General features: G+C 40.9%; 1 protein-coding gene across 1 annotated transcript in view; it reads left to right on the top strand.

Annotated features, from left to right (window-relative positions):
• LOC148011776 (NAD(P)-binding Rossmann-fold superfamily protein) overlaps positions 1-26,640 on the top strand; it is a 65,532-nt gene that overhangs the window by 26,885 nt on the left and 12,007 nt on the right. Inside the window, exons 2-4 of the mRNA XM_087670685.1 lie at positions 10,974-11,070; positions 11,169-11,233; positions 11,332-11,417. Of these exons, the coding sequence (XP_087526811.1) occupies positions 10,974-11,070; positions 11,169-11,233; positions 11,332-11,417 (248 nt within the window). The remainder of the gene's footprint in view (positions 1-10,973; positions 11,071-11,168; positions 11,234-11,331; positions 11,418-26,640) is intronic.

Below are 26,640 nucleotides of genomic sequence, written 5' to 3'. Positions count from 1 at the left end.
TCATGGATCAAAGGGCATCAACGTGTCAGAGTGCAGCGGTGCGGAAGCGTAGGACTGAGAGAGAGAGAACGCAGAGAGAAAAGGGAGAGAAAGAGACAGTGTACAATGAAGATCTGCTGTATAAAGAATGCTGAATACAAAGATATACACGGGCGCAATGCGCTGGACTGCGTGTCTCCACCTCGACGATGCGACCTGCTGTCCACCTCGAAGTCTGCTGCAGTCTGCACTGTCTGCTGTCTGAAATCTGTGAACAGAGACAGAAATCTGCACGGCACCGGTCTGTAATCTGCGACAGAGGAGTAGGCAGACTGCTGGAAACGTCGACTATAAATAGTCGAAAACAGCCACGAACTGGGGCGCCAGAAATAGGGCGCAGCCAGGAATAAATCAGCTGCAGGCAGTCGGACTGCCACGTGGCAGTCCGACTGCTGCTGCTGGTACTGCCCTCCAAGACAGGACAGGCTATGATCTCTGACACAACGCATAGCTCACGAGATGGTCTCCAAACTTCTCTCCATGAAATGGATTGATTGATTTAGGAAAAATGATAGAATTCTAGAAAATAAGAAGAAATATAAGGTCATGGTTGCACAAGTTGATCCAAGTGGATATAGCAACCTATGACAGTACAGAATATGGCAAATCATGTAACAAATGGAATTAAGTTCAAGGCTTGTCGAAAAGCTTGGAAATTTGGTGGAGGAAGAGCCTTTGTGAAAAGATTTGCTAAGTTGTCTTTAGTGGGTATGTAGGACAATTCTATTTCTCCAGGTGACATCTGCTCATGAATATAATGGTAATGAATTTCCATATACTTTGTGCGGGCTATTGTCCATCTTGGGAACAACTATGCATGTGACATTGTAGGTATTGACAGTGTGCAGTTGCAGTTTCAGCATGGTTCTGTCTTCACACTTCAGTATGAACAGCATGTACCTCAGCTCAAGAAGAGCTTGATTAGCATAGGGCAGCTAGATGACGATGGATTTCATACCACCTTTGGTTATGGGAAATGGAAGATCTGTAAGGGATCTAGAGTGATTGCTAGAGGTTGTAAAAGTAATACCTTGTATCCTCTCCACGTATCTAGTGTGCGTGACCATGTTATTGCCATGATTGAGTAGCCAAGTGTTTCTTTGTGGCATGGTTGGTTGAGACGCATGAGTCAAACTGGAATGAAAGTTCTTTCTCGTTTGGGTTACTTGCCTTGTCTTCGTTATGCTGATTTTGAGCATTGTGAATCGGGATCATTGTGTTTATGGTAAACATGCATAGACGTCTCATAAGAAGTCTCTTTCGTTGAAATCTTCTCCTCTAGAGTTAGTACATTCCGATGTATGTCAGATGCCAAAGTTATCTTTAGGGGAAAAGAAATACTTTGTCACCTTTGTCGATGATGCTACACGGAAGGTATGGGTTTACCCTATTCGTAGCAAGGACGAAGTGCTTGACAAGTTTTAAAAATTCTTGGCATTGATTGAAAATCGGAGTGATAAGACACTTAAATGTCTTTGCTCTGACAATAGTGGAGAATATGTGTCCAAGGCCTTTCAGGCATTTTGTGACAGCAAAGGGATAAAGAGGGAGCTCACTACCCCTCATTATCCATCCCAAAATGGAGTTGCAGAGTATATGAATTGGACCATACAGGATAAAATCCGTACTATGTTGTCTCATGTTGCATTATCCCATGGCTTTTGGGTAGAGGCTATTATGATAGTTGCTCACTTGATTAATCTGTCACCGAACAGGTCTTTTGGGGGGGGGGGGGATCCCTTAGGAAGCGTGGTTGGGCAAGCCACCTCATATGCTCACCTGAAAGTGTTTGGCTTCGAGGCTTTTGTGTACATTTGTAAAGAAGAACGCATCAAACTTGAGCCAAAGTCCTGTAAATGCATTTTCCTAGGACATGGTGACGAGGGTGAAATGGGGTATAGATTATGGGATCCCGAGAAAAGGAAAATAGTACGTAGCAATGATGTTATCTTCCGGAAAGATTACATGCATAAACAGCCCGAAAAGACTATGGAGGTCAGTAGGGTTGTATTTTGGGAAGAAATACCTTTTGGACAGCAAAATGTGCCCGTTGTATAGCATCAATTACTTGCTGTAAATGAACCTGCAAATGCATAAAATAATGCTGGAAATGATCAGCCAGCCATTGCCCATAATGATGATCCACTGGATGTGCAGGAATAGCTAGGACATCAAGCTGTTAATATTGATTTGTAGGCTGAAATGTCAGGACAACAAGCTGAAAATGAAAATTTGCAAGCTCAACAGCCAGCAAACAATGATGATTGGGTTAGGAGATCGTCTAGGGCTACTAGACAACCTGATAGATTCGTTCCTGATGCAAACAATGTGGTTGATTATGTCATGTTGACAAACTGTGGTGAACCGTGTTGCTTCAAGGAAGCAATGGACAAATAGGACAACAAGAAATGGTATAAAGCCATGTTGTCAGAGATGGAATCTCTTGAGAAAAATGGCACTTGGGACTTGGCGCAGTTGCCTAAAGGGCAAAAAACTCTTCCATGCAAATGGGTTTACAAGATGAAGGTCACTTCTGGTTCCTTGCCAAAGTACAAAGCAAGATTGGTTGCGAAGGGGTACAAGAAGGAACATGGAGTTGACTTTGATGAGATCTTCTCTCCTATAGTCAAGATGACTACATTGAAAATCATTTTGGGCTTGGTTGCAGCTGAAGATATGGAGCTTATACAGATGGATGTAAAGACTGCATTTTTACATGGTGATCAGTATGAAGATATATATATATGCAGCAGTTTGAAGGGTTTGTGGCAAAAGGGAAAGAGAAGATGATATGTAAACTCAAAAGGAGTATGTATAGGCTGAAACAAGCACCAAGAGAATGGTATCATAAGTTTGATACATTTATGCAGTCTTAAGGTTTTCGTAGAAGTCAAGTGGATCACTACTCGTACACCAAGAAGGCAGCAGATGGCAGCCTAATTATCTTGGTTTTGTATGTTGATGATATGTTGATTGCTAGCAGGGATACTCATGCCTTGGACTCACTGAAGCAAAGTCTTCATGTCAGCTTTGACATGAAGGATCTTGGTGATTCAAATCACATTCTTGGCATGCGAATACTCAGAGATAGGTCAAAAGGATTACTCTATCTATCTTAGCAAGAGTATATTTCCAAGGTTTTGTAGCGTTTCAATATGGAGGGGGGAAAACAATTGGGGTTCCATTGCCTCCATATGTGAAACTCAGTGCAGAGGACAGCCCTACATCTGATGATGAGAAGGCTGAAATGGCCAAGATACCATATGCTTTAGCTGTTGGCAGTTTGATGTATGCTATCATTGCTACACGTCCTGACACTGCATTTGCAGCGGGAGTGGTTAGTAGATACATGGCAAACCCTGGTAAAAAGCATTGGAAAGTAGTGAAAGATATTTATGAGATATCTCAAAGGCACAAAGGATTTGTGCATCTGCTTCGGAAAGCAGAAGGCATTTGTCGTTGGGTTTACGGATGCAGACTATGCTGGTCATGCGTCACTTCATTAGAGATGTACTTGACAGCAAGAGCATTGAGCTTGTCAAAGTGCATATGGATGATAATCTTGCAAATCTTCTCACGAAGGGTCTTCCAGCAGATCGGTTTGCTCATTGCTGACAGATGATGAGAGTTGGGTAGGTATATGTATTTCATCTTTGTACATACCTAGACTTAGTTGATTCTTTTCTCCTCTTAAGGCACATTGCCTTTAGGTGGGAGGTTGTTGGGAATAATGGGCCATCGTGCCTTTTATATGTGCACGAGTGTGAACACACCCTTAGCACATTTGTACTTTCATATATATCTATCTAAAACCTAAAGAGGTACACTAGTCTTTGTACTGAACATCAAAGGTGTCGTGCTCACTCTCCTTTATACTGCTCTCTACTCTCTTTGTATGTTATCCGTCGTGTTCACTCTCAGCTCCATTAGGCTCCATCAAACTGATATCAGAGCACAGGTTGTGTTGAATGCTTCAGCAGTCGTGCAGGAGTTGGATGTTTAGTAGGCAGAGTCGGAGGTACAATGGGCTGCAAAACGTGTGGTGCCAGGCATCACGTTGACGAACATGTGCGGGTCATGCAACGACTAGGCAGTTGCAGGCGAACAGTTTAGACGATTGCTGGTCTTGGTGTGATTGGGCTGCAAAAGGCGACGACGGCTGGTTTTGCAGAAGGCGATGGGCAGACGATGCTGCACCACAAACGATGGTGACAGACAAGCGCTGCATAAGGCCCCAGCACGTGGTGAGGAGATGGGTCTAGCGCGTGTGGTGACCGCCAATTGCACAGTTGCGACCCAGGTCGGCGGGTCAACGGACCCCCTCCTCGTCATATTTTTCTCAAAAATCGGTTTTTTCTTAAAAAATCCCTTTTTACCCCTTTTCCTTTGCGGGCATTCGTGCGTGTAAGCACAGTTCAGAATTTTGGGCAGATTTGTGCCAAAAATTTGGGGATTTGTCCAGATTTGATGCGAGCAAAACACAACAGTGATATTTGTCTCAGCAATTGCATGAATTTGTGACATTTTACCTCCGACATTTGGGGCTTTTTATGTACATGCAAGAATTGGGCTGAAATTTACCCAATTTCTCGACATTGATGCACATTGGACCCTGTTTAATTTGGGGCATTTGCTGTTTGGGTGAAATTTGTGCACCATTTGGTCATTTTATGTACATGCGGGTTTAATTCCATGCAATTTGGAAATCTAGCACTTGAAAAATTTGGGGGTTTGCTGAAATTTCTCTATTTTGGCAAAATTGGCCTATTCTATGCATGTCAGAGACACTGCAGATGTATGGTTGATGCTTTGAGCACAAAAATTTTGGGGCTTTTGACCGTGCGTGTCAAATTTTGTGCCTATGGGTGCATGTACAACAAAAATTGCAGCTAAAATTTGGGACTTCTCATGTAATGTGATGTATTTATCCTTGGAACAACTGTAGTCGGTTGTGGAGTGCTGTAGCAAAAAGGTTTAGTGCTTCTGAAAATTTATTTGCAGATCTGAAATTTCTGCTTTTACGTGGTTATTTATTGTTGGTTGGTTCTTGTTTGTACCTTGGTCACTTGTGTGACAGTTTTGGCCTGCATTTACCGAATTTGTTGGTCACATTTGGGCTGAAAATCATGGCTGGCAGCAGTGATTGCAATCATCTCATGCACATTAAGAAGCTTGAAGGAGCACGTAACTTTGCAGTTTGGCAAAAACAATGGTATAATATGGTGTTGTAGAAGAAGCAGGCAAGGCCGATTAAGACCAAAGGGGCAAAGCCCGCAGATATGGAATAGGAAGATTGGGATGAGTTAAATGAGCTTGCACGCTCAACCATCGAGCTATTGATTTCTGATACCTTGCTGTTTAATATTGAAGGTTTGGATTTTGCCTATGGTATTTGGACTCGACTGGAAGAACTGTATGCCCAGAAGAGTGCCGTAAGCAAAGTTTACTAGCTGAAAAAGCTTATAGATTTTTGTATGAAAGAAGGTACAGCAATGTCTACTCACTTGAGTGAGTTTAACTCCATTTTCAGCCAGTTGGTTGCCTTGGAGTTCAAGATTGATGAACAATTTAAGGCTACGTTCTTGCTTTGTACTCTACTAGAGAGTTGGGATACATTCAAGACTGCTATGAGCAATTCTAATGCGATGCTTTTGTATGCTGATGTAGAGAGTGCTCTACTCATGGAAGAAATTGTACCCAAGAACATCGTGCATCTCTCTCTCAGACTCTCACTCTCTACTCTGCACTCACTCACTCTCTCTCTCTCTCTCTCTCTCTATTGAGAGAAAGCATTGCGTGTCTCAATCCTCCTTGCGCTCTCTGTCATAACAAACTGGAATCAGAGTCATCATCCGTATTTGCAAGTAAAGCATGTGTACTAAAGTATAAAGAGACAAAGAGTATGTCATTCCCACTGTCACTGTCATGAGTGACTACATTCACCTCTTCAATTTTGACACTGCTCTTCCTAGGTTGACTCTCTTTCTTCTTTTCCTTGCTATCATCTGTCTTCTTGTCCTTTTCTTTCTCTTTCTTCCATTTGTAGCAGTCACGTTTAAAGTGACCCTTCTTGCCACAATGATGGCATTCAATATCCTTACCATGTGATTTATTGCATCCCTTGCTATCAGATTCGCCTTTTTACTATGATTTGCCTCTAGTATGCAAAGCACTAGAAGACTTATTGGATGCATTGTTTTGCCGATTCATTTCTCCTCTTAAGGCACATTGCCTTTAGGTGGGAGATTGTTGGGAATAAAGGGCCATCGTGCCTTTTATTATTTATATGTGCACGGGTGTGAACACATCCCTAGGACATTTGTACTTTCATATATATCTATCTAAAACCTGAAGAGGTACACTAGCCTTTGTATCGAACATCAAAGGTGTTGTGCTCACTCTCCATTCTATTGCTCTCTACTCTGTGTGTGTGTTATCCCTCACATTCACTCTCAGCTCTGTCAAGCTCCATCACAAGCATGGAACACTAGGCTTCGGGCAATGGCCAAAGCAATCTAGTTGTTAGTGAAGATAAGTGTCAAAGCCGTTTGATACACATGAAGATTTGCAAGTAACTTGCGAAGCTAAACACACTTTGCTGTTGTTGTGAATGTTACTTTGTACTCAACTTCACAATTGGAAGTAGCAATTGTAGTTTGTTTCTTGCTGAACCAAGAAACAAGAGATGTACCCAAGAAGCGGGTGGTAGAATGGTTGTGGACTATCGATTGGAAGGCGGCAATTGCAACGTGATGGTCTGGGGCAACATGACGATCAAGGCGGTAAGTAGGCAGTGTTAGATGATCGCGATTGGGGCAGTAGTGATAAGGCTGAGCAATGGCTCATGTCGGATGAAGGTGGTAACCAAATTGCAAGCTGGCATAAGAGTGGTAGGGTAGAGCCTCGTGTAGCGCTTGGTAAAGAACACACAAAGATGACAGCACGGAGGGCAATGGCTCAAGGAGTAGTGGGTCAAGCGAGAATAGCTCAATGGCAATGGTTAGTGTTGATGTGGCTGTGAGTGATGGCAAGGGCAAAGAAGGCAAGTGGCTTTGATACCATTGTTGGCTTAGGTGTGAAGCAATTATGCAATTAATTTAATAGAGAATAAATGAGAATAAAAGAATTAATTGACGCACAACGATATTGGGTCACAAATGAGAAGTAATGTATTGAGTGAGAGAGAGTACAACGCTCAAGGTGATCACAATGAATAATGCCACACTTATGTGCTAATGAGGCACAAAGTGTCTTTTTATAATAAAAAATGAAACCCTAACGGCTTAACTGTCATAGCAAACCCTAACCCCAGTGTCACTCAATGCCTAGGACATTGGGAGCAACAACTGCGTTTAATGACAGTTTAAATGCCTAGGGGCCTAGATCATGGATCAAAGGGCATCAATGTGTAGCTTACGAGATGGCCTACAAGGTCCAACTTTTGAACCACATACATAGCCCCAAAATCACTTGGCATCTAAGACATGCTTCATCATGTCTGTCCACATGGGATAATTAGTGGTATCCAATTTATTAGAGTCCCCAAACATATTGAGAAAATCATTTTACCCAGCCATTGCTTGTTGCAAATTTCTAGTTTTTGGGACCAATTGGCTGTTGTCCAAAGTGCAAATGCAAGGGCAACAGAAAAATAAGGCAACAGAAAAATAAAGCAAAGCAAAGGCAAAAAAACTTACAAATTTTCGCATAATTGATGATGATGGTGAAAAATTTGCAGCTCAAATGGCTCCAATGTCCGCAAATGTTGATGTAGACGGTATAATTGGCCTCAATGTCGATGAATTTGGGGAGATTTCTCAAAAGCCCAAAATTGATTTGGTGAAATTTGGATTTGAATGTGAAAAGTCTCAAATTTTTGGTGGAAAATTAGGCAATTTTGGGCACTAGACACAAAATCCATAAATTTTGGTGAAATTTGAGATATTGATGCTTGCTACAAAAATCCCCAAATTTTGTGCCTATTAAGAGAGATACATGCGAACAATGGTTTAATCTTGATTAAGGCTAAGTATTACCAAGGTTATCATGTATCATTAATATGATGCTGTCGAAGAGGAGCAAAATATTGATGAATTTGGGCATGCATAACATGGCCAGCTGTCAAGGCTTGTTGGCTGAAGAAATGGAGGTGGCACATCAACATAGAGTTTGTTAGGCTTGTCAAGGGATAGCGTGAGGTGGTGAAAGTTGACAACGTTGTATGGTGTGGCGAGTTTGACGGAACGTGAGTTTGATGTGCAAGTTAGAAAATACAGCAAGCAAACGAGTGTTCATGAGCAAGGTAGACGTCAATGATGACAAGTAGGCTGACAAAGCTTATCCAGGTTGTTGCCTAAGTGAACAAGAAGAGAGAAGAGAGTGTTGGAATGTCACATTCATTATATGAGAATGATGTGAAAGTACAATCCATAAGGTACTAAGTATCACATCCATTTATGAGTGTTCACATGGGGGGAAAACCCTTCTCTAGCTCGAACGTAAAAAGTCCTTGTGGATAAGGGAGTGTCCACATCAGAACTTAGGAGGAACAAAATAAGCATAACAAGGCGATTACCTCAGAGATTATAGTAATAACTTTTCTTTCACAATTACTGCCTTGATTTAGTGCATTCTATTCTGCCTTGATTGCTTTAAGGCAAATAGATATCCTTAAGCGGGAGGAGGTGGTTCCGATGGTCATGGAATAGGAGGAACAACTCAAAGGTCAGAATGCTCCCAAGTCGGAGGCGTTGATAGTTTAGTCTTTCCAATATAAGGGGAAGAAGAACAAGAAGAAGAAGGATGAGAAGACCAAGCCAAGGAGTCTACTTGTCACATTTGTGGCAAGATAGGCAGCCTCTGATGCAGTGATGTTGGCCCCTTAGCTTCGTGAGTGGATTGTGGATAGTGGTGCTTCTCGCCACTCATAAGTGATAGCTCTTCGGTCCCTATTAAAGGCAAAGGTGATATGGAGTTGATTCTAGACGAGTAAGATAGTGGTAGGTGCCTATATATTAGAAGTTCTCTATGTGTTGGGTTTGGGATATCTTACTCTTGCAGTGAGTTTCGGAGTTCTTGATAGAGATTGTCCATAGGTTCTTTGTGCATGTCATGAGGAGAATGGAGTCTACAAGATGCGGACTTCATTAGCCTTCACTTTTCTTTTTCTCTCTTCTCAAACTCAAACCAAGCTATGGCATGCTTAGTTTGGCCACCTCAACTATGAGTACTTAAGGAAGGCAGCTGGTGGTTAGCTTGTGTGTGGATTGCCAGAGATTGGGTTGAGGCACCTGCCATGCATGTCTTGCATTTGCGGCAAGTAGCATAGAGACATGATTCCTAGGAAGGCTTCGTTTAGGGCTAAGCAACCCTTGGAGTTTGTTTCGATGGATTTATGTGGATTGATGCGGATAGTGTCCCTTAAGGGGAGTTTATACATTATGCTAATTGTTGATTTTAACAAGATAACTTAGGCGTACTTCTTGGAGCTGAAGTCAGAAGCCTTCTCACACTTTAAGGATTGGTTGATCTTTAAAGAGAATAGGTCTAGTAGGAAACTCAAGACCTTGCATTCTGACAAAGGAGGTGAGTTTGTCTCCAATGAGCTAGCTAGGTTTTGTGCAAATGGTAGTCTATGGAGGAGAGAAAAGAGATACAATGAGAGTGTGCTGAAGCAAAAGACTAGAGCATACTTGTTGACCTAAAAGAATGAGAATAAAAGGTACAAGATGGGTCTAAGATAGACCTAGCTCTAACTCAACTAGAGTTAACTGACTCTAACTCTAACCCTAAGAGTGGTGACACAACTTATAACTTTAGTTGTGTTCACGCTAAGAATTGAAAAAGAACTAAAGACTAAAACATTGGGCATTGCTTGTAGAATTGGCAAATTTTAATATCAAGTGTTTCCTTTTATGTGTGGGTGTGGGCCAACATTGATTGTATTCTTTGCCTACTACATGAAGTTATATAGGTTCACATTTTCCTTATTTTCCCATTGGGGAAAGGAGGGGGGTGTCCATCTTTCCGCTTGTGATGCAATTGGTGGTCTCTAGATTGTCTTTTTGTGGCTGATCTTGAGCTCTTGGTTCTACTTTGGCATATTTGACTAGATATGTCACTTTTGTTGGAGTTTTGTCCTTTCTTTTTGGATTAGTTGGGGGGGTGCAATGATAATTTTCTTTTTTAAACAAGACATAAACTTTTCAAGTACAAGTATTCTTTTGGATTCTTTGGCTCCCAATTGAGCTGTAAGAGGATGTGTTGGAATCTTTGGAGATTGCTAAGCATTTCTACTTTATAGCACACCAAATTTTAGGAGTCCTGAAAGTGGTTTGGGCTTATGTTTTCTCTTTTGGGCACTTTGGGCTAGGTTTCTTAGTTACCAATCATCGGTGACTTGGCCATGGCAAATATTACTTGGATCGAACCTTCGTGCTTCAAAAAACTTCCTTCTTTAGAGCTTGTGGTCTTTTGTTTGCTGAACGATCCATCCCAAGTTATGGAATCCCTGAATAATGGTGGTCTTCTCTATTTGGTTCAGCCTCCCTTAAAGAAATCTTTTCCGTTAACACAACACCTTCCTCCCTCCTCCGCAATTTAAAAAAAAACCATCCAAAAAAAGAAGAAACCCTTTTTTTCCTTCTCATGTTTTGATTGCATCCTTGACAACAGTGTGCTATGCTTGTAGGGCTTTATTATGTTTAGGACTGGCACATGTAAATTCTTTGTATCCACCTTTGGTACTGAGTTCTTTTGCTCCACAATTAAAAAAAAAACCATCCAAAAAAAGAAGAAACCTTTTTTTCATTCTCATCTTTTGACTGCATCCTTGACAATAGTGTGCTATGCTTTTAGGGCTCTATTATGTTTAGGACTGGCACATGTAAGTTCTTTGTATCCACCTTTGGTACTGAGTTCTTTTGCTCTTCTAGGGTATTCTTTGATAGCTCGGAGGCATGGCTCGTCATTAACTGTTAAAGGTGGCCATTACATCATCTCTAAGGGAACTGGTGGGAGGTCATCTGTAAGGTTGACAAAATGTCTGTTTTTGAGTTTGAAAGCAAAATATCGTCTCATTCCCACTTAATGGCTTGCTGCATCTAACTAGGTTTTCTTTTTTGATACAGTGGTATTATAGCTACTGTATTTGGCTCAACAGGATTTCTTGGACGCTCTGTCGTTCAACAACTGGGTATATTGTCTTCTTTCACATTGCAAGAGAGAATTATGATATCAACAGGCAGCTTATTATTATATCTTGCACTGACGTTAATTTCACTCAAATGGCAGCAAAAATGGGGTCCCAAGTCATGGTACCATTCAGAGGTTCTGAGGATTCACCTCGACATCTGAAAGTGATGGGAGACCTTGGACAGGTATAGGTGTATGGAGGATCTACTTTTGAAATAAGCATTTCAATTCCTGGTTCAAACTTCACAAGCATTTTAATATTTGATCGTGAGACATGTGGATAGCATGTAGGAGTAAAGACGAAGCAAAGGAATGATGAAAAAATGATCAACAAAGACAATAAAGATGGCTGAATAGAAAGGTTGTCCCCGACACATGTACTGACAGTTAGGGCAGGTGAACATCATGAGAGACCATGAAAAATGAGAATGGCAGAGGATGATGAATGATCCAGGCTGTGAGCCCTAGGTGATGGAAATACTGAATATGAAATGAAGCATATACAAAGGGTGGAGCTTAAAAAAAGGCAAGAGTGTGAATGATGGAAGATCTGATGAGGCATGTCATGTTTATGATGGACATTAGAAAATGGTGGAAACTGGTTTGACCTAAATGGTTGCCTTAAAACAGGGCAAGATGTGCTTGGATATGGCATTTCGACTGTGTGGATATGTGCTTGGATATGGACTGGACATTGGCTCTCAATACCCTGTCAAAATGGCCCCCCTCTGACCAAACAATGACACAATTGCAGATGTCCAATCTCAACTCAACACAAGAGGTTCTCCAGGACTGCTGATGGGTAATGCCTTCGTGGTAACATCCGCTGCAAATGCACCTAGAGGAAGGACATTTAAGTATTGTTTTCGATCATCCCATGGAGTATAGTGGACTGTTAGAGAAAATGCCGCTAGATCAAAGACATTCGAGTGTTGTTTTTGATTGTACCATGGAGTATAATGGAATTCAGAGATGTTAGGGCACTGGTCCTAGGAGTGCAGCTTGGTGCTGATCTGAAGTACTGAAATCTCAAACTTGGGAGCTAGAGAAGAGTCGTACTGGAAACCTCTATTGCATGGAACACAAATATAGAAGGATCCTCAATCATAGGGTAAAGGCAGAAGTGGAACGGAATAGTGAGAATCCTCCAAGATGGTTTAAAACTCAACCATTGCAAAAACTAGAACCTAAAAGAAGATGCAGTCACATGGGGATCTACATGGGTTCTCTCAAGGACTTGGAAGAAAGTGGCCCCTCATGCAACGAAAGAAATTCTTTGAGTCCACATCACCATCATTGCATATACGCACATTGCATCTATCCATGTGAAAGTAAGCGAAGAAACCAACACGTGCAATTACTGAGGTTGACGAGATATTCCTTTATCCCTTGCACATACAAGACATCACAATTAAGACTTCTTTTGACACCATTGTATCCTTGTTGATTGCAACTATGGGAATCTCTCCAATGCCTTGCATTGTTGGCATAACCAACTGATCCCCTCTTTGGTTTGTCTTGTATAGAGATAACCCTCTATGATAGTTAATGTGCTTAGAAGCACCCATGTCAAAGTACCATGCATCTTTGGCTTCAACCACTGACAAGTAGTACATGTGCAATGAAGGATCACAAGTGTCCAATTGAGCTATGTTTACTGCCTCATCCTTTACACTAAATGTCTCTTTGTAATTGCATGCTTGATTGCTTCTTTTTCTCATTGACAATGTGCTTGCGACATTCGTGAATGAGATGATTGGGTTTCTTGCAATGGTTGCATGCTGTCTTCTTTTTACCCTCATCTTTTGCAGCATTAGAGTCGGAAGATAGGTGTTACATTCATGGACATTCGGATGGGCGCTACTAATATCGGTCATAGTGGCCATAAAGTGACCAGCCATGTCCTATTTATAGGACTCAAGGCCCTATTATGCATGTCATTGTGTGAATCTTCGAAGCCATTGGGACTCAACTCAGTTTTAGCACAGCTTACTATCCCCAAACTAATGGCCAAGGCAATTTCGACTCGTAAGTTGACACATTTGTACATTGGGATGGTGTGGGCTGGTGGAATGGGACACTAGCTCTTGGAATGTGATTGTGACACAATATGCTATTAGCTCCTAGGGTTAGGGGTGAGCCTGTTTGGCTCTATGGTTGGGAGGTGAGTTTGATGTCCATTTCCTTCATGGTTTCTGTCGTGGGAATGACTTGTATCATGTTTCATCTTGCAAGTTGAACCCTAAGGGGATGTTTCAACTAGGTTCCTTGTCCTTAGGCTTTTGCCTCATTTTCAGCTTTGACTTTACCTTGCCTTTATGGGAGGCGGCAAATACCTGATTGTTTAAAAGTGCTCTTGATTGGTTAACTCATGATTGCTTCTTCTATAGCAATAAGGGCACCAGCTCATCAAAAGAATTTGTATTGGCGGTGAAGATAGTAGCAAAGTTTTGATAAAGATCTCGCAATCTAGCTAAGACTGAGATGCATCTACAATGGTCCATCAATGTTGGCCAAGTGTTCCTTGAGCTCTTTGATTTACTTGATGTTTGAATTGAGGGAATCTCCCTCATTCATATGCTCAACCTCCAACTATTTTTGCAAGTATGTAATGCATGTTTCATTGTGTACTTGATACAACAATGCAAGGACATTCAGTTTGCTTGTTCATAGGACATGATCAAATATGAGAAATAACCGACCTCTTGCACAATAGGGCAATCAATGCATATGCATATATATTAGGTGCCCATCAATGTTCGATGCGGGAGATTTCTGCTAAGTGCTCCCTTCTGTTACCAGTATAAGTACAAGAGACTGTTCTCCGTTTCTCCTCCCAGCACGTCTAGGAAGTGCTAACTTGACTTCTCACTCCTCGTGTGTCTCTCGCTAGCCGTCTCCTTAAGGTGAGTTATACTATTTTTGCACTCACTCACTTCCTAGGCTCCCCTTGACCCCATTCGGGCGCCCAAGGCCCCCGGATGGTCTTCTCTCGTACTTGTTCCCCAAAGTATTACACCATAAATGTAACATTTCCTCCCCCTTAAGAATTGGTTTTGTCCTCGAAAATGATACTTGGAAGGTCCAACTGTAATTTAGGAAACCTTTTTCTTAAAGTACTTACTTGCTTCCATGTTGAGCTTTCTTCCGAACAATCTTTTCATTTGACCAGATATTCTTGATAAATAGTATTCCTTGTTGGTTTGTTATAAACATTTAAAATTCTTTCTGGTTTATGTGGATTAGATTGGTCATCTAATAGCTCCTCAATATTATAATTTAAGATTAGATTATCCATATCACCCAGCTTCTTTCTTAGCTTACTTACATAAAAAGCTGGATGTGTTTTACTACCAGCAGGTAGTTGGAGCTTGTAAGCATGTTCTTCCATCCTATTAAGTATTGTGAAAGGACCACAATACTTGGGTGACAGCTTTGGACATCATCCTGTTTTCATGGTTTTAGTTTGTTCAGGCACCTTAAGATAGACAAATTTTTCTTCTTCAAAGGAGATGTCTCTTTAGTGAGGACCTGCATAAGCTCTAGCTCAATTTTGAGCTTTCTTAATATTTTCTTGAGTAAATTTTAACATATTATTCATATCCTTCAAAAAGTCCTCGGCTTCCTGAATCTTTTCCTTATGCAGTTCTATTGCATGAGGAGCTTTGGGCTGAAACCCATACATTAGCATAAATGGACTATATCCAGTGGAAGAGTGCTTGGCACTATTATATGCAAACTCTGCTACTGGTAGATACTCTTCCCAATTAGTTTGCGCCCTTTTACTTACATATGCCTTGAGCATATCTTTAAGGATTTGGTTAATCCTTTCAGTTTGTCCATTAGTTTGCAGGTGCTCCGTCGTACCCATGCTAAGTTTAGTATCCAATTTCCTAAATACATCACGCCAGAATTGACTATCAAAATTTCTATCCTGATCAGAAACTATATTTGCTGGAAGGCCATACAATCGGTATATGTTCTCTATGAACAATCTAGCTAATTTTGGTGTTTTAACATCAGTTGAAGCTGTAATAAACCTAGCCATTTTGGTTAACCTATCCACAATCACCCACACAGAGTCGTGCCCCCTCTGTATTTTGGGTAACGCAACAATAAAGTCCATGGAGATACTCTCCCATTTTTCCGAAGGAATCTCTAATGGGTGGAGAAGTCCTCCCATTTTCAATCTTTCAACTTTATTAACATGGCATTTATTACATTTGACCACATAGTCAAGGACGTCCTTATTCATTCCAGGCCAATAGAACTACCTTTTAATAAGACTATAAGTCTTATATTCCTGGATGTCTCGCACTAGGGGTATCATGACAGTCAAAGAGTATCTGGCGCCTTATTTCTTCATCTTTGGAGACACATATCCTACCCTTGTAGAGTAAATAACCATTATCAATAGTAAAATTCTTCCACTTGAATCCCATTTGAGCAACCCCTGATGCTCCATTTCCGTGTTGAACATCCTGAGATGTTTCTTCCTCAGTGGAGGCTCTTCCATTTGGATGCCCATTTTCTATTGCTTCCCATATGTTGGAATATGCCGGATCAACCTGGCATTTCCCTTTTAAGGATTCAAGCAAATCGGAAGTGAACTGAGTAAAACTCAATTAATTTATGATGGGCATTCTGCTGAGTGCATCAGCCACTATATTATACTTTCATTTTCTATATCTTATCTCATAGTCGAACTCTTGGAGGAGTCCGGCCCATCTGGCTTTATGCCCTTGTAGATCCGATTGGTCATTAAGCCACTTAATGCTTTCATGATCCGACAAGATCAAAAGTTTGGCACTGTACAGATAGTGTCTCCATTTCGTCATTGCATGTAGCATACAACTCCCTCTCATAAACATAATAATTCTGTTTTGCATGGTCTAATTTTTTGCTTTCAAAAGCAACTGGTCGAGCTTCTTGTAATAAGACTACTGCCTACTATCCTATCACTGGCATCAGCTTCTACCACGAATGGTTTATTGGGATCCACAATTAATAGTACTGGGGCTATAGCAATAGCTACCTTAAGTTTTTGAAAACTTTCATTTTGGTCTGTTCCCTAATTAAAGCTATTCCCTTTCCCTTTAAGTGGTCCGTCATTGGAACAACTATCTTGGCATAATCTCGAATGAATCTACGATAAAATCCAGATAAATCTAGAAAGATCTGTAGCTCTTCCAAGTTCCTTGGAGATGGCCATTCAATAATTGCCCTTACTTTTTCTGGATCCATCTTGATTCTCTCTTTCGAGATAATATGCCCTAAATATTTGACCTCTTGTGTGAAAAATTCACATTTAGTTTTCTTCGTATAAAGGGAATGGGCTTTAAACAATTGGAATATTAACCGTAAATGTTTCAAATGTTATTCTCTTGATTTACTAAAGATCAAGATATCATCCAAGAAGACTACTACAAAGTGTCCTAGATAGGGCCATAACACACTATTCATCAGCTTTATAAAAGTAGCTGGTGCATTAGTGAGACCAAAAGGCATCACCAAAAAATTATAATGCCCATATCTAGTACGAAATGCTGTCTTAGGAACATCTTGTGCCTTAATTCTTACTTGGTGATAGCGTGATCTTAAGTCTATCTTTGTGAAGAATTTTGCCCCTTGTAATTGATCAAAAAGATGGTTTAGAAATAGGGTGTGTTTCCCTATCTATGTCAATTGGGTGATTTACATCACTCCTATCCGGTGGAAGGCCACTTGGTAAATAAGAAGAAAACACATCTTTGAATTCATCTAACAAACCACTTAATTCATTACTTACATTCAACTCACAAACATAAGAAAATTGTTGCTTTGTATTACAAAAAGTAAAAGTGTTCTGTATAGGAAGGGACCATAACATATATACCTCACAAGCTTCCTTCTTTATCAGCTTTTGAACTTCAATGGAACATATCAAAGGGTTATCAGATACTTCATGTTCACCTTGAATCACAAAAGTCTTACCATCCCTTTCAAATTCCAGTGTATTATGATGATAACTATGCTTTAAGGATGGTTCCAATCCCCATAGCCACTCCCTCCCTAAAGCAATATCGGCCCCTTCCATATTTATAATTTGGAAATCAAGCTTATCTTTATATCCTTGGATCTCGATTTCCAAATTGGATACCCTTGTATCCCATATTTTATTATCCCGACCTTGCATCATACGAACAACATATTGATGCTTACTCTTTTGTTGGGGAAGTTTCAATTTTTTCACAAGTGCATAATTTATGAAATTGTGGGTGGCAGAGTCATCAATCATGACTCTAACCCTCTTTCCCGCTATCAATCCATGCACTCTAACTAAATCATGTGGCCTGAAAGTAGGCTGCCACATAGAAGTGGACATACAATACCTATGTTGTACATCCTTGTGCAAGACCTCTAAAGATTTATACTTTTCATGTCCCTTTGATTCCAGGGTCTGCACTACATGGATTTGTTTCTCTTTTCCCTTGCCCTTGTCCTTATCATTTCCTTTATCTTCCCCCTTTTTCCTTTGAGGGCAATTCCAGGCAGCATGGTTAGGAGATAGGTAGTTGAAACACGGCCTTTCTTTTTTCGCCTTATTAAAGTCATCTTGACTTAACTTTGGCCTTACATATTGTTTCTTTTCAAAGGGTTGTTTCTTACCCTTAAGGAATGGCATTTTCCTTTTAAATTTACCTGCAAATTTTGAGGCTTTAAATTATTTAGTCTTGGGCTCTGTATCAGTGAGACTAGTGAGTGCTCTTGGATGCGTATTGCAAATTTAAATGCCTCTTCAAGCGTCTTGGGTGAGCTCCTTTTCACTTCCTTTTTATAGGCCTTATCTAGTCCCCTTATGAATCCTCGTCTTTTGAGATTTATCTATTTATTCCAATTTGAGGATTATCTCACGATACTCCTCGAGATATGTCAGCAAAGGTCTTCCCTTTTGTCTGACATAATCTCAATCTTCCCAATTTCTTTTCTTTTCATTTTTAGGAAGGAATTCTTTCAAAAAGACCGATTCAAATTGAGCCCAAGTTTCAGGTATTTTATTTGCCTCCTTTAAAGTTCTCCACCATTTATATGCCTTCGGTCCCAAGGTTAGACTGACCTCCAGCGCTTGGAGATGCGGTGGAGTATTCTTAAGTTTGTGCAAATCCTCCCATTTTTGGAGAAAATTAAAGATAGTGTCTTTATTTTTATCATTTTCCTTCCCATGAAACTGAGGGGGTTTCATATATTTTAACACTGGGTTATCCCTCAGCTTTTGGTGGGGTTCCCTAAGGTCTCGGATAGTCACATCTAGATCTTTTGATGAAAATGGAGTATCTAAGGTTTCTACCTTACCTTTATCCCTTTCTAGTAATAAGGCTAATTGGGATTTTATTTCGGTGAGTGCTTGAGTTAGCAACTCCATTTGAACCCCCTGTGCTTGCACACGAGCAGTTAGATCATCAAATTGTTCTCGTATAGTAAAAAATCCTTTCCATTGTTCTTCTTGAATTTCCGTTTCATGGGGATCCACCATAGGATGGTCCTTGGAACTAGAGCCTTTAGTTACCCCCTCTTTCTCTTTCCCCTCCATTAATACATTGGAATAAGAAAGAAAATTTAAGAAATTTGCGTACAAGATGAGGTACTTCCCTAATTATAGTGATAGGGCAAATGTCGATGGCCTTTACAGCTTAGTGATAGCAAAAAACGTGAGGAACAGTTCGACTTTCCTCCAATCTGTGCAGGTCGCATGGGAATAAGGCCTGTCGGGCAGGAACACAGGATAAGGAGGGGACTGAACACCCCCCCCAAGTCACATGTGAACAAGCTGTGACCACAATTGTAATTTAAAACGGGACTTCGCTTGACTTGCACCATCCTGCCGTCCACGCCAAGTACATGAACTCTGCCCATGATTCCAACACGGAAGTAGTCTGTCAGGCGACGCCCACGTAGGTTCGAATCCAGACACGAATTGGAGACCTCTAGTGTGTGAGAGTAGCGTGATAACCACGGCCAATCCTATAGCTGTCGGCAACATGAAAGCATCCGCCAACACGGAAACATCTAAGACGGGACCCGGCGGCTCTTTCCGAAAAAGCCCGTCAACACAGAAACGTCTATCAGGCAACGACTGACGTGACCCGCTCTGATACCAGTATTAAGTGCGCGTCAATGTTCGATGCGGGAGGTTTCTGCTAAGTGCCCCCTTTTGTTACCAGTCATAAAAGCACGAGAGACTGTTCTCCGTTTCTCCTCCCAGCCACGTCTAGGAAGTGCTGGCTCGACTTCTCACTCCTTGTGTGTCTCTCGCCAGCCGTCTCCTTAAGGTGAGTTATACTATTTTTGCACACACTCACTTCCTAGGCTTCCCTTGACCCCATTTGGGTGCCAAGGCCCCTGGGCGGTCTTCTCTCGCACTTGTTCCCCAAAGTATTACACCATAAATGTAACAATGTATATGTTCTCATCCCATCTCAACTATTTGAAAGTGGGGGAGTAGTAGGTGTTGACCTTGATGAACCACTAGTAATAGTTGAATCTTTACTAGTAAAAGATGCTTGTTGCTGCTACATAGCTTGCATGCTTCAACCTTGTCCTTGATGCATACATCCATGATTATTTTGCAATCAAAACATGATACGTCATGTATGCCCACACGGGGTAATCAATGTCATCGGATTTGCTATTAGTGCCAAACATTCCAAGAAGATCATTTTGATCTTCCATGGCAATACTGCTCCATGCATATAATGAGCTAAAAATGCATTAATCTTAGTAAAAAAGCCCCAACACTCAATCAATCGATGAATTAAACCTTTTGCGTTTCTAGAGAGTGTCTATGTCTTGTAAGTACAAACTCTAATTGCGAGGACCCAAACTTTTTATAAATAGGCATGCTGCCCTCCAGTTAGCCACAATTTCGTTTTTGCAAATTGTAGGTGCTAGAGCTTTGCTATCCACACTCCGTACGTGGATGATATCTCAGTCAAAGCTATCCACTATCGTCTTCGACCATCAAGCGCTTGTTTCTCAGACATTCCTTGCAGATTTGAACTGTTTCCAGCCAACATCTATCCACGGATCATCAAAGCGGCTGTTGTCCATCCTCCAAAGTTGGTGTTTGCTGCTGCATGTCATCCGAGGAGCTGCGTTTTGCCTAGATCAGCTGTTACCAACAGCTGGTGACATTCATACCTTGCATTTCAAGCATCTTGGTGCCGCTTGTGCAGTTTTCTCTCTTTCCTACCATTGCTTTTTGCTATGTGGGACCCTTAATCAGCTGCCATCTCATCATGTCCAGCTGTGTTTGCAGCCCGTTTGCCACACTGATCTAACATGCACTATTGTGTTTGCTGCTGCCAGATACATATGGAGGCCACCTTATTGCGTTTCGGATCTGTTAGAGTATGACACGTTGTAGTTCATACTCTCTACCCTGGTCCTTGAGACACAAGAGTTTGGGGGTGAATATTCTTTACTTCATAATGTGTTTGCTTTTGAGTTACCCTAACCCTAGTGTGTTCTTTATTAGTCTACACATTTGTCGTACGATTGTTTTTGTATTTTCTATGGAAGAGCATTTGGTATCAAAGCTAGGTTCTTGCTGAAGAAACCTAAGCCCTTTATTGGAAAGCTCACCTTAGAAGTAGGAACTATAGAAGGGAAGGTGACATCGAATACTTCTACACCTACTCAGTCCCCAAAAGAGCCTATGCCAAGAATTGAGTAAGAGTGGCATTCATGGTCAACTCCGCAAGGTTCCAATACAGACGGAGATCCTTTTAACTATGCTACGGACACACATTATTATTCCATCACAGATGAGGAGTTGCAGCTAATCTTGGCTCATAGAGCTAGGAAATTTGAAGAGCTATGTCGCTAAGCCTTTAAACAAAAGTTGCATGAAGAAGCTATAATTCTTTCTTGTTAGATGTAGCACACAAATCTAATGACGTTGCAAGGCCATTGAGGCCTTCGTTAGGGATGGGGGGATGGGTCCCTCCTCTTGGAGAGAGAGATTTGAAGTACGTTCCTTACTTTCAACCTCTCTCTCCTACTTTGGTGCAAGAGGCTTTCGTTAGGGATGGGGGGATGGGTCCCTCCTCTTGTAGAGAGAGATCTGAAGTACGTTCCTTACTTTCAACCTCTCTCTCCTACTTCGGTGCGAGGCACACAAGTTTCTTCTTTCGTCTCTTCTTCTATTTCTTTTGCTCACTACCTTTGTACCATGTTCTAAAGATCAAGATGAAGCTATACTGCTATATGTTGATCATTGTAAATCTCCCATTGAAGATCCACTCATATATGTTAATACAAGAAAGGGTGATTATAAGAAAAAGCTTGGTAACTCTTTTTCTTCATTTTTTCTTTCAATTTTGCTTCTCAAAGTTAGAATGAATTTGGAGTTTTTTCTTCCATACATTTTGCATCTTCATCTTCATTTATATTTTTATCCTTAAATCAAAATCAAGTTAATGGATCTTTATTTCAAATCCCCACCCATCCTATCCATTTCTTTCGCTACATCGCTAGTACCATTTATACCATTCACCTTTGCATATCAAATACCTCATGGCATTGCACAGACTACACCTGGGGGTTCTTTAAACATAGGCACAACCTTCAAGACCTCTAATATCTTCAGTTTCGGGTAGTGCTCATGCATCTTTGGGGGAGGCTCAACCTCCATCCTATGCACCTTTGGGTTACATCCAACATGGGGTCTCCACTCTTACTCATCTAGGTGTTGACTAATTTATGCACGATTTGTCTTCATGGCAATTCCTAGTGGGCCTTTTGGTTATGCTACTATTCCTCAGTCAATAGTTGCATAGAGTTTTAGAGTCCTCGTGCTTGCCCCACAGGTACCTGTTGGTCCCTCTCCGACTTTTTTGGCCTATCCACCCTATCCTCCTCCCCATCATTACTATTCTCCTTACCCTCAGACATCTCACAATCCTTCATCTTGATTTGCCAAGCATGCTTTTATTGATAAGACTCGTTTTGACAGGTTTAACTATACGACTTGATTGAATTTGATGAGGTGTACCCTTGACTCATAGAACTTGTGGGATATTGTTCAGACTAGAACCCTAGCGAGACCCATGACTTGTTCCACTTGAGGTTTTTCGCTTATGCAAGACTAGAAATACCTCTGATATTGTCAAGCTGATGCAAGGTCTTTTACTTGAATTCCACTCCTAGCTACAACACTTTGACCTAGCATTAGAGTAGCGGAAACACTTGATTGACCGTTATGCGGCTCGAGATAGGACATATTGTATAAATCTGGACCATGAGCATCAAAATTTCCAAACCATCAATCAGGATGACTTTACGGTCAAGTTGGTTGAGAATTAGCCACTTCTTGTCGAATTCTCCACTACAATGGCTTCTAAGTCCCTTGATGACTAAGTCACGTTGTTTCTGAATAAGTTGCCTAGAAAATAAAATACTTTGATTTTGTGGAGCAAGTGATCTCACAGCCTACCATGCCTATGTTCTATGGATTTTGTTCTATGAATTTGAGTGTAAGCTACTTTGTTACACTTGACTGTTTGATTAGTTTCATAGTGCTTCCTTCACAGAGGGGGTTCTTGTTGTTTTCTCTTAGAGGAGACAATAAAGACAAGGTCAAAATCAAAATCAAAGACAAGATCAAAATCAAAATGAAATCAAAAAGCATTGCCAACATTGTTAGAAGACAATCCATTTTGATGACAAGTGTCTCAAAGGCTAGAGGCACGCAGCTCAAAAAGACTCAGACGGGGCCCCGCCTCTTACTTTCAGTTGAGGCTGTTAACACTTCAATATACATCTTCAAACGCTACTCGATTGTAGCGGTTTCTTAGAGTACTTCCTTCGAGACATTCTTTGGCACTTAGCTTGTTATTTTCCATTTTAGAGTCTTTGGGTGTTGTGTGTACACGCACACGCCTAATGATAAGATATGAAAGCTTACTCCTGATGATAAGATATGAAAGCTCACTCCTCGAGCTAATCTCTTGATTTTTATAGGAAACTCTTCTGAGGTGAAAGCCTATTGTTTGTTCCATCCTTGGACAAAGAATGTGATTGTTCGGAGAGATTTTGTTTTTGATGAGAGGGATATTGTACATAGCATTGCATTGGCCTTTGAGAAGATCCCTACTCCTTCCACATCAGAGATAGTGTCATCTTAGCTAGCTTTGCTACTTGCTTTTGACCCATCTGCAGAGTCTTTAGCACCCGGGCCTTCTTCGCAAGACATGTTACCTTACAGGTACCAACTGACTATGGGGGATTTGGAGAACATTCCATTGGATTTGACTCTTGAGGGAGACCTAGTGGATTTTTAGGATTAAATTGAAAGCTAAACGAACTTCGGATAAATACAAGGCTCGCCTTGTAGTCCAAAGTTTTTGTTAGAAATATGGCATAGATTATGAGGAGACCTTTGCGACCCAGTGCACGGTTGATATCATTCTGTTTGTTAGTCGTGCTAATTGCTCATCATAGTTAGCCGATTCATTAGATGGATGTCAAAAGTGCCTTCCTGAACAGTTATCTGGAGAAGGAAGTCTACGTGGAGCAATCTCTTGGATTTTCTTCTGCTAACCATAAATAAGGTCTTTTGTTTGTGGAAAGCTCTTTATGGTTTGAAGCAAGCATTGTGTTCTTGGTTCCATAGGATGGATGAGTTTCTTCATCTCATGGCTTTCACTCTACCCCTTATGACTCGAACTTGTATGTCAAAACATTTGAGATGACTAACCTTGGCCAATTATCCTATTTCTTCTGCATGGAGGCTGTTCGATTTGGGGATAATATTTTTGTGTCACAATGGAAGTATGCCCTTTAGTTAGTGGAAAAGTATTGTATTGATTAGACACGTCATGTGGCCGTGCCACTTTACCCCAATGTCCGCTTATCTAAAGATTCTCTAGGTCAGTCCTTTGATGATCATATCTATAGGTCTATTGTAGGAAAACTTCTCTGGTTGATTCATACTTGGCTTGATCTTACGCACTCTTTTTCTTTACTTAGTATTTCAATACACCTAAAATGTCTTATTGGATTGCTTGTATGTGTGTGGGAGATACGTTCGGTGTACTTTTTCTTATGGTTTGACTTATGGTTAGGGTTTGCTTTTGCAAGGGTACGTTGATTTAGACTAGATTGGAGATCTCAACACTTGTTAATCTCATGGTAGCTACTTGTTCTTGTTGGGCTCAACTCCCATTTCATGGTTAAACTGTAAGCAGGAGACAATGGTTGCTTCCACATCTGAGATAGGGTATCATCCCCTCTTTGATGGCACCACAGAAGCTATCTACTTGCGGAGATTGTTGGCTGTTCTACATTTCCTGTGTGACTCTTTGATTATTCTATTGCTACAACTAGAGAGCCGTAGCACTAGTTGGTAACCCGATCATCACACCATGGCCACATCATGTTGAAATCCACTTCGACTTTACTAGAGAGCAGATTGAGCTAGGTATCATCTGCCTAGAGTTTGTGCCATAATCCAACAATTTTGCAGATATTTTGACCATGGCGGCCAATTGACTGGTTCTGTAGTACTTGCTACCTAGGATCAATATGGTGTGTTCTTCTCTTTTGCTTTGGATTGATAGGGAGAGGGTGATTCCCTTTGCTGTCCTTTTCACATTGAGAGGGGGTGGCCTTCTCTCAAGGGTGATTGGATTTTGGTTCAAATTATTGCTTCAAAGACATTTATTATTTTGTACATTGTATCATTATTTGCATGCTCTGGATGGCTATGATTGTAAAAGGGTACGTGGACAAATGAACAATTCCCTAGTGTAGGCATTGCCTAAGTGGCACTATTGCATAGCATTTTGCATGAGCATGACCATTTGCATTGCCTCTTGTATAACTGTAGTGCATAGACATCGATTCTTATAGACATGCAGTTGTGCATGTTTATCCCTTTTTAGTATTTTGGAGTGGTACCCTTTGCTTCTAGCTATCTTTTTTGGCTTCCCTCACATATTCTCCATAGATTTCTTCATTATCCATACCTAGTGGTGGTTGGGATGGATTGTTTGTTTTGTGAAGGTATTGCGTATGAGCATCCCCTTTTTCTCCCCAAAAGGACACGGATAACTCAATAGGATGAAAATCGATTGAAAACCCTTACTTGCAGTTAAATTTATTCCAAACAATCAAAAGCCCTTTATTTTTTTTAAAAAAGGAGCAAAGTCCAATGTGGCTCCAAGTTATGGTAGGCCACTGGGCATTTGATGCAAGCACCCTTTGTTTGATACCTTGACCTCTTTGGGATGATCACTTGGGCTTCATTGGTAAGATTGCCATCGCCTCTGTAGTCTTGGTAGGTCATTGGGTAGCCAATGTGCATCCGTTACTCGACACCTAGGTTGCTTTGGGATGGGATGCCTTGGGGAAAAGGAAGGAAAATTTGGGCATGGGCTAGTATAGTTCCTTTCTAGTTTTAGTTTTGGGCTTGAGAGGGGTTGTTCAACTAAAAATGCATTAGCTTTTTTTAAATAGCCCCAAAACTCAATAATTAATGGAACCTTTTGTAATCCTAGAGAGCATCACTCCCATAAGCACAAATCCTTATTGGAAGGACCCAAACTCTCTATAAATAGTCATGTTGCCCTCCACTCAGCCACAATCTCGTTTTGCAGCTTGCAAGTTCTAGAGCTTTGTTGACAATACTCTATGCACAGAGGATATCTTAGCAAAACAACCACTTGTTTTTGAGCCCTACCTCTGAGATTCGAACTGTTTCTAGCTATCATCTACCTAGTGATTATCAAGGTGGCTGTTGTCTTTGCATTTTTAGCATCCTGTTGTTGCCTGTGCTGTTTTCTCTCTTCTATTGCTGCATTTTGGTATATGGGACCCTAGATCAGTGGCCATGTCATCATCTTCAGCTGTGTCTACAGTTTCACATTTCTCTTCTACTTATTAGTGTCATTGATCAAGCATCTATTGTTGTGTTTGTCACTGGCAGATACATATGGAGGCTCCCTTGTTGCGTTTCGGGATCCATCAGAGTACGACACACTCTCCAGCTCATACTCTTTGCCCCGGTCCTCGAAACGGGTGGGTTTGGGGTTATTATTCTTCATTGTATATTGTATTTGCTGTATTGAGCATTGTATTCTATTCTGTATTAATTTTTCATTATTCACCATGTTCATTGTCTCTAAGTTATCCTAACCCTACTGTGTTTGTTATCAGTCTGTACATTTGTCATACAATTGTGTTTGTGTTTTTTGTAGAAGAGCATTTCTTTATAGTATATACTACCACAAGCATAAATCAAATGAGTGCTATAAAGTGCTTGAAATGGGGTGGTTTGCTATTGTTCAAACACCTAAAAAAATAGATGAGAAAGGAAAAAAGTGGCTATTCCTAGTGATGGAAGTACCGAATCAATGAATAGATTGCACA

Source organism: Lygodium microphyllum, chromosome 28, assembly GCF_053477565.2.
Source record: "Lygodium microphyllum isolate KBCC chromosome 28, Lygodium_microphyllum_v1.1.10, whole genome shotgun sequence".
Taxonomy (NCBI): domain Eukaryota; kingdom Viridiplantae; phylum Streptophyta; class Polypodiopsida; order Schizaeales; family Lygodiaceae; genus Lygodium; species Lygodium microphyllum.
Note: the sequence above shows the minus strand (reverse complement) of the source record. Positions and strands in the feature narration are given on the sequence as shown.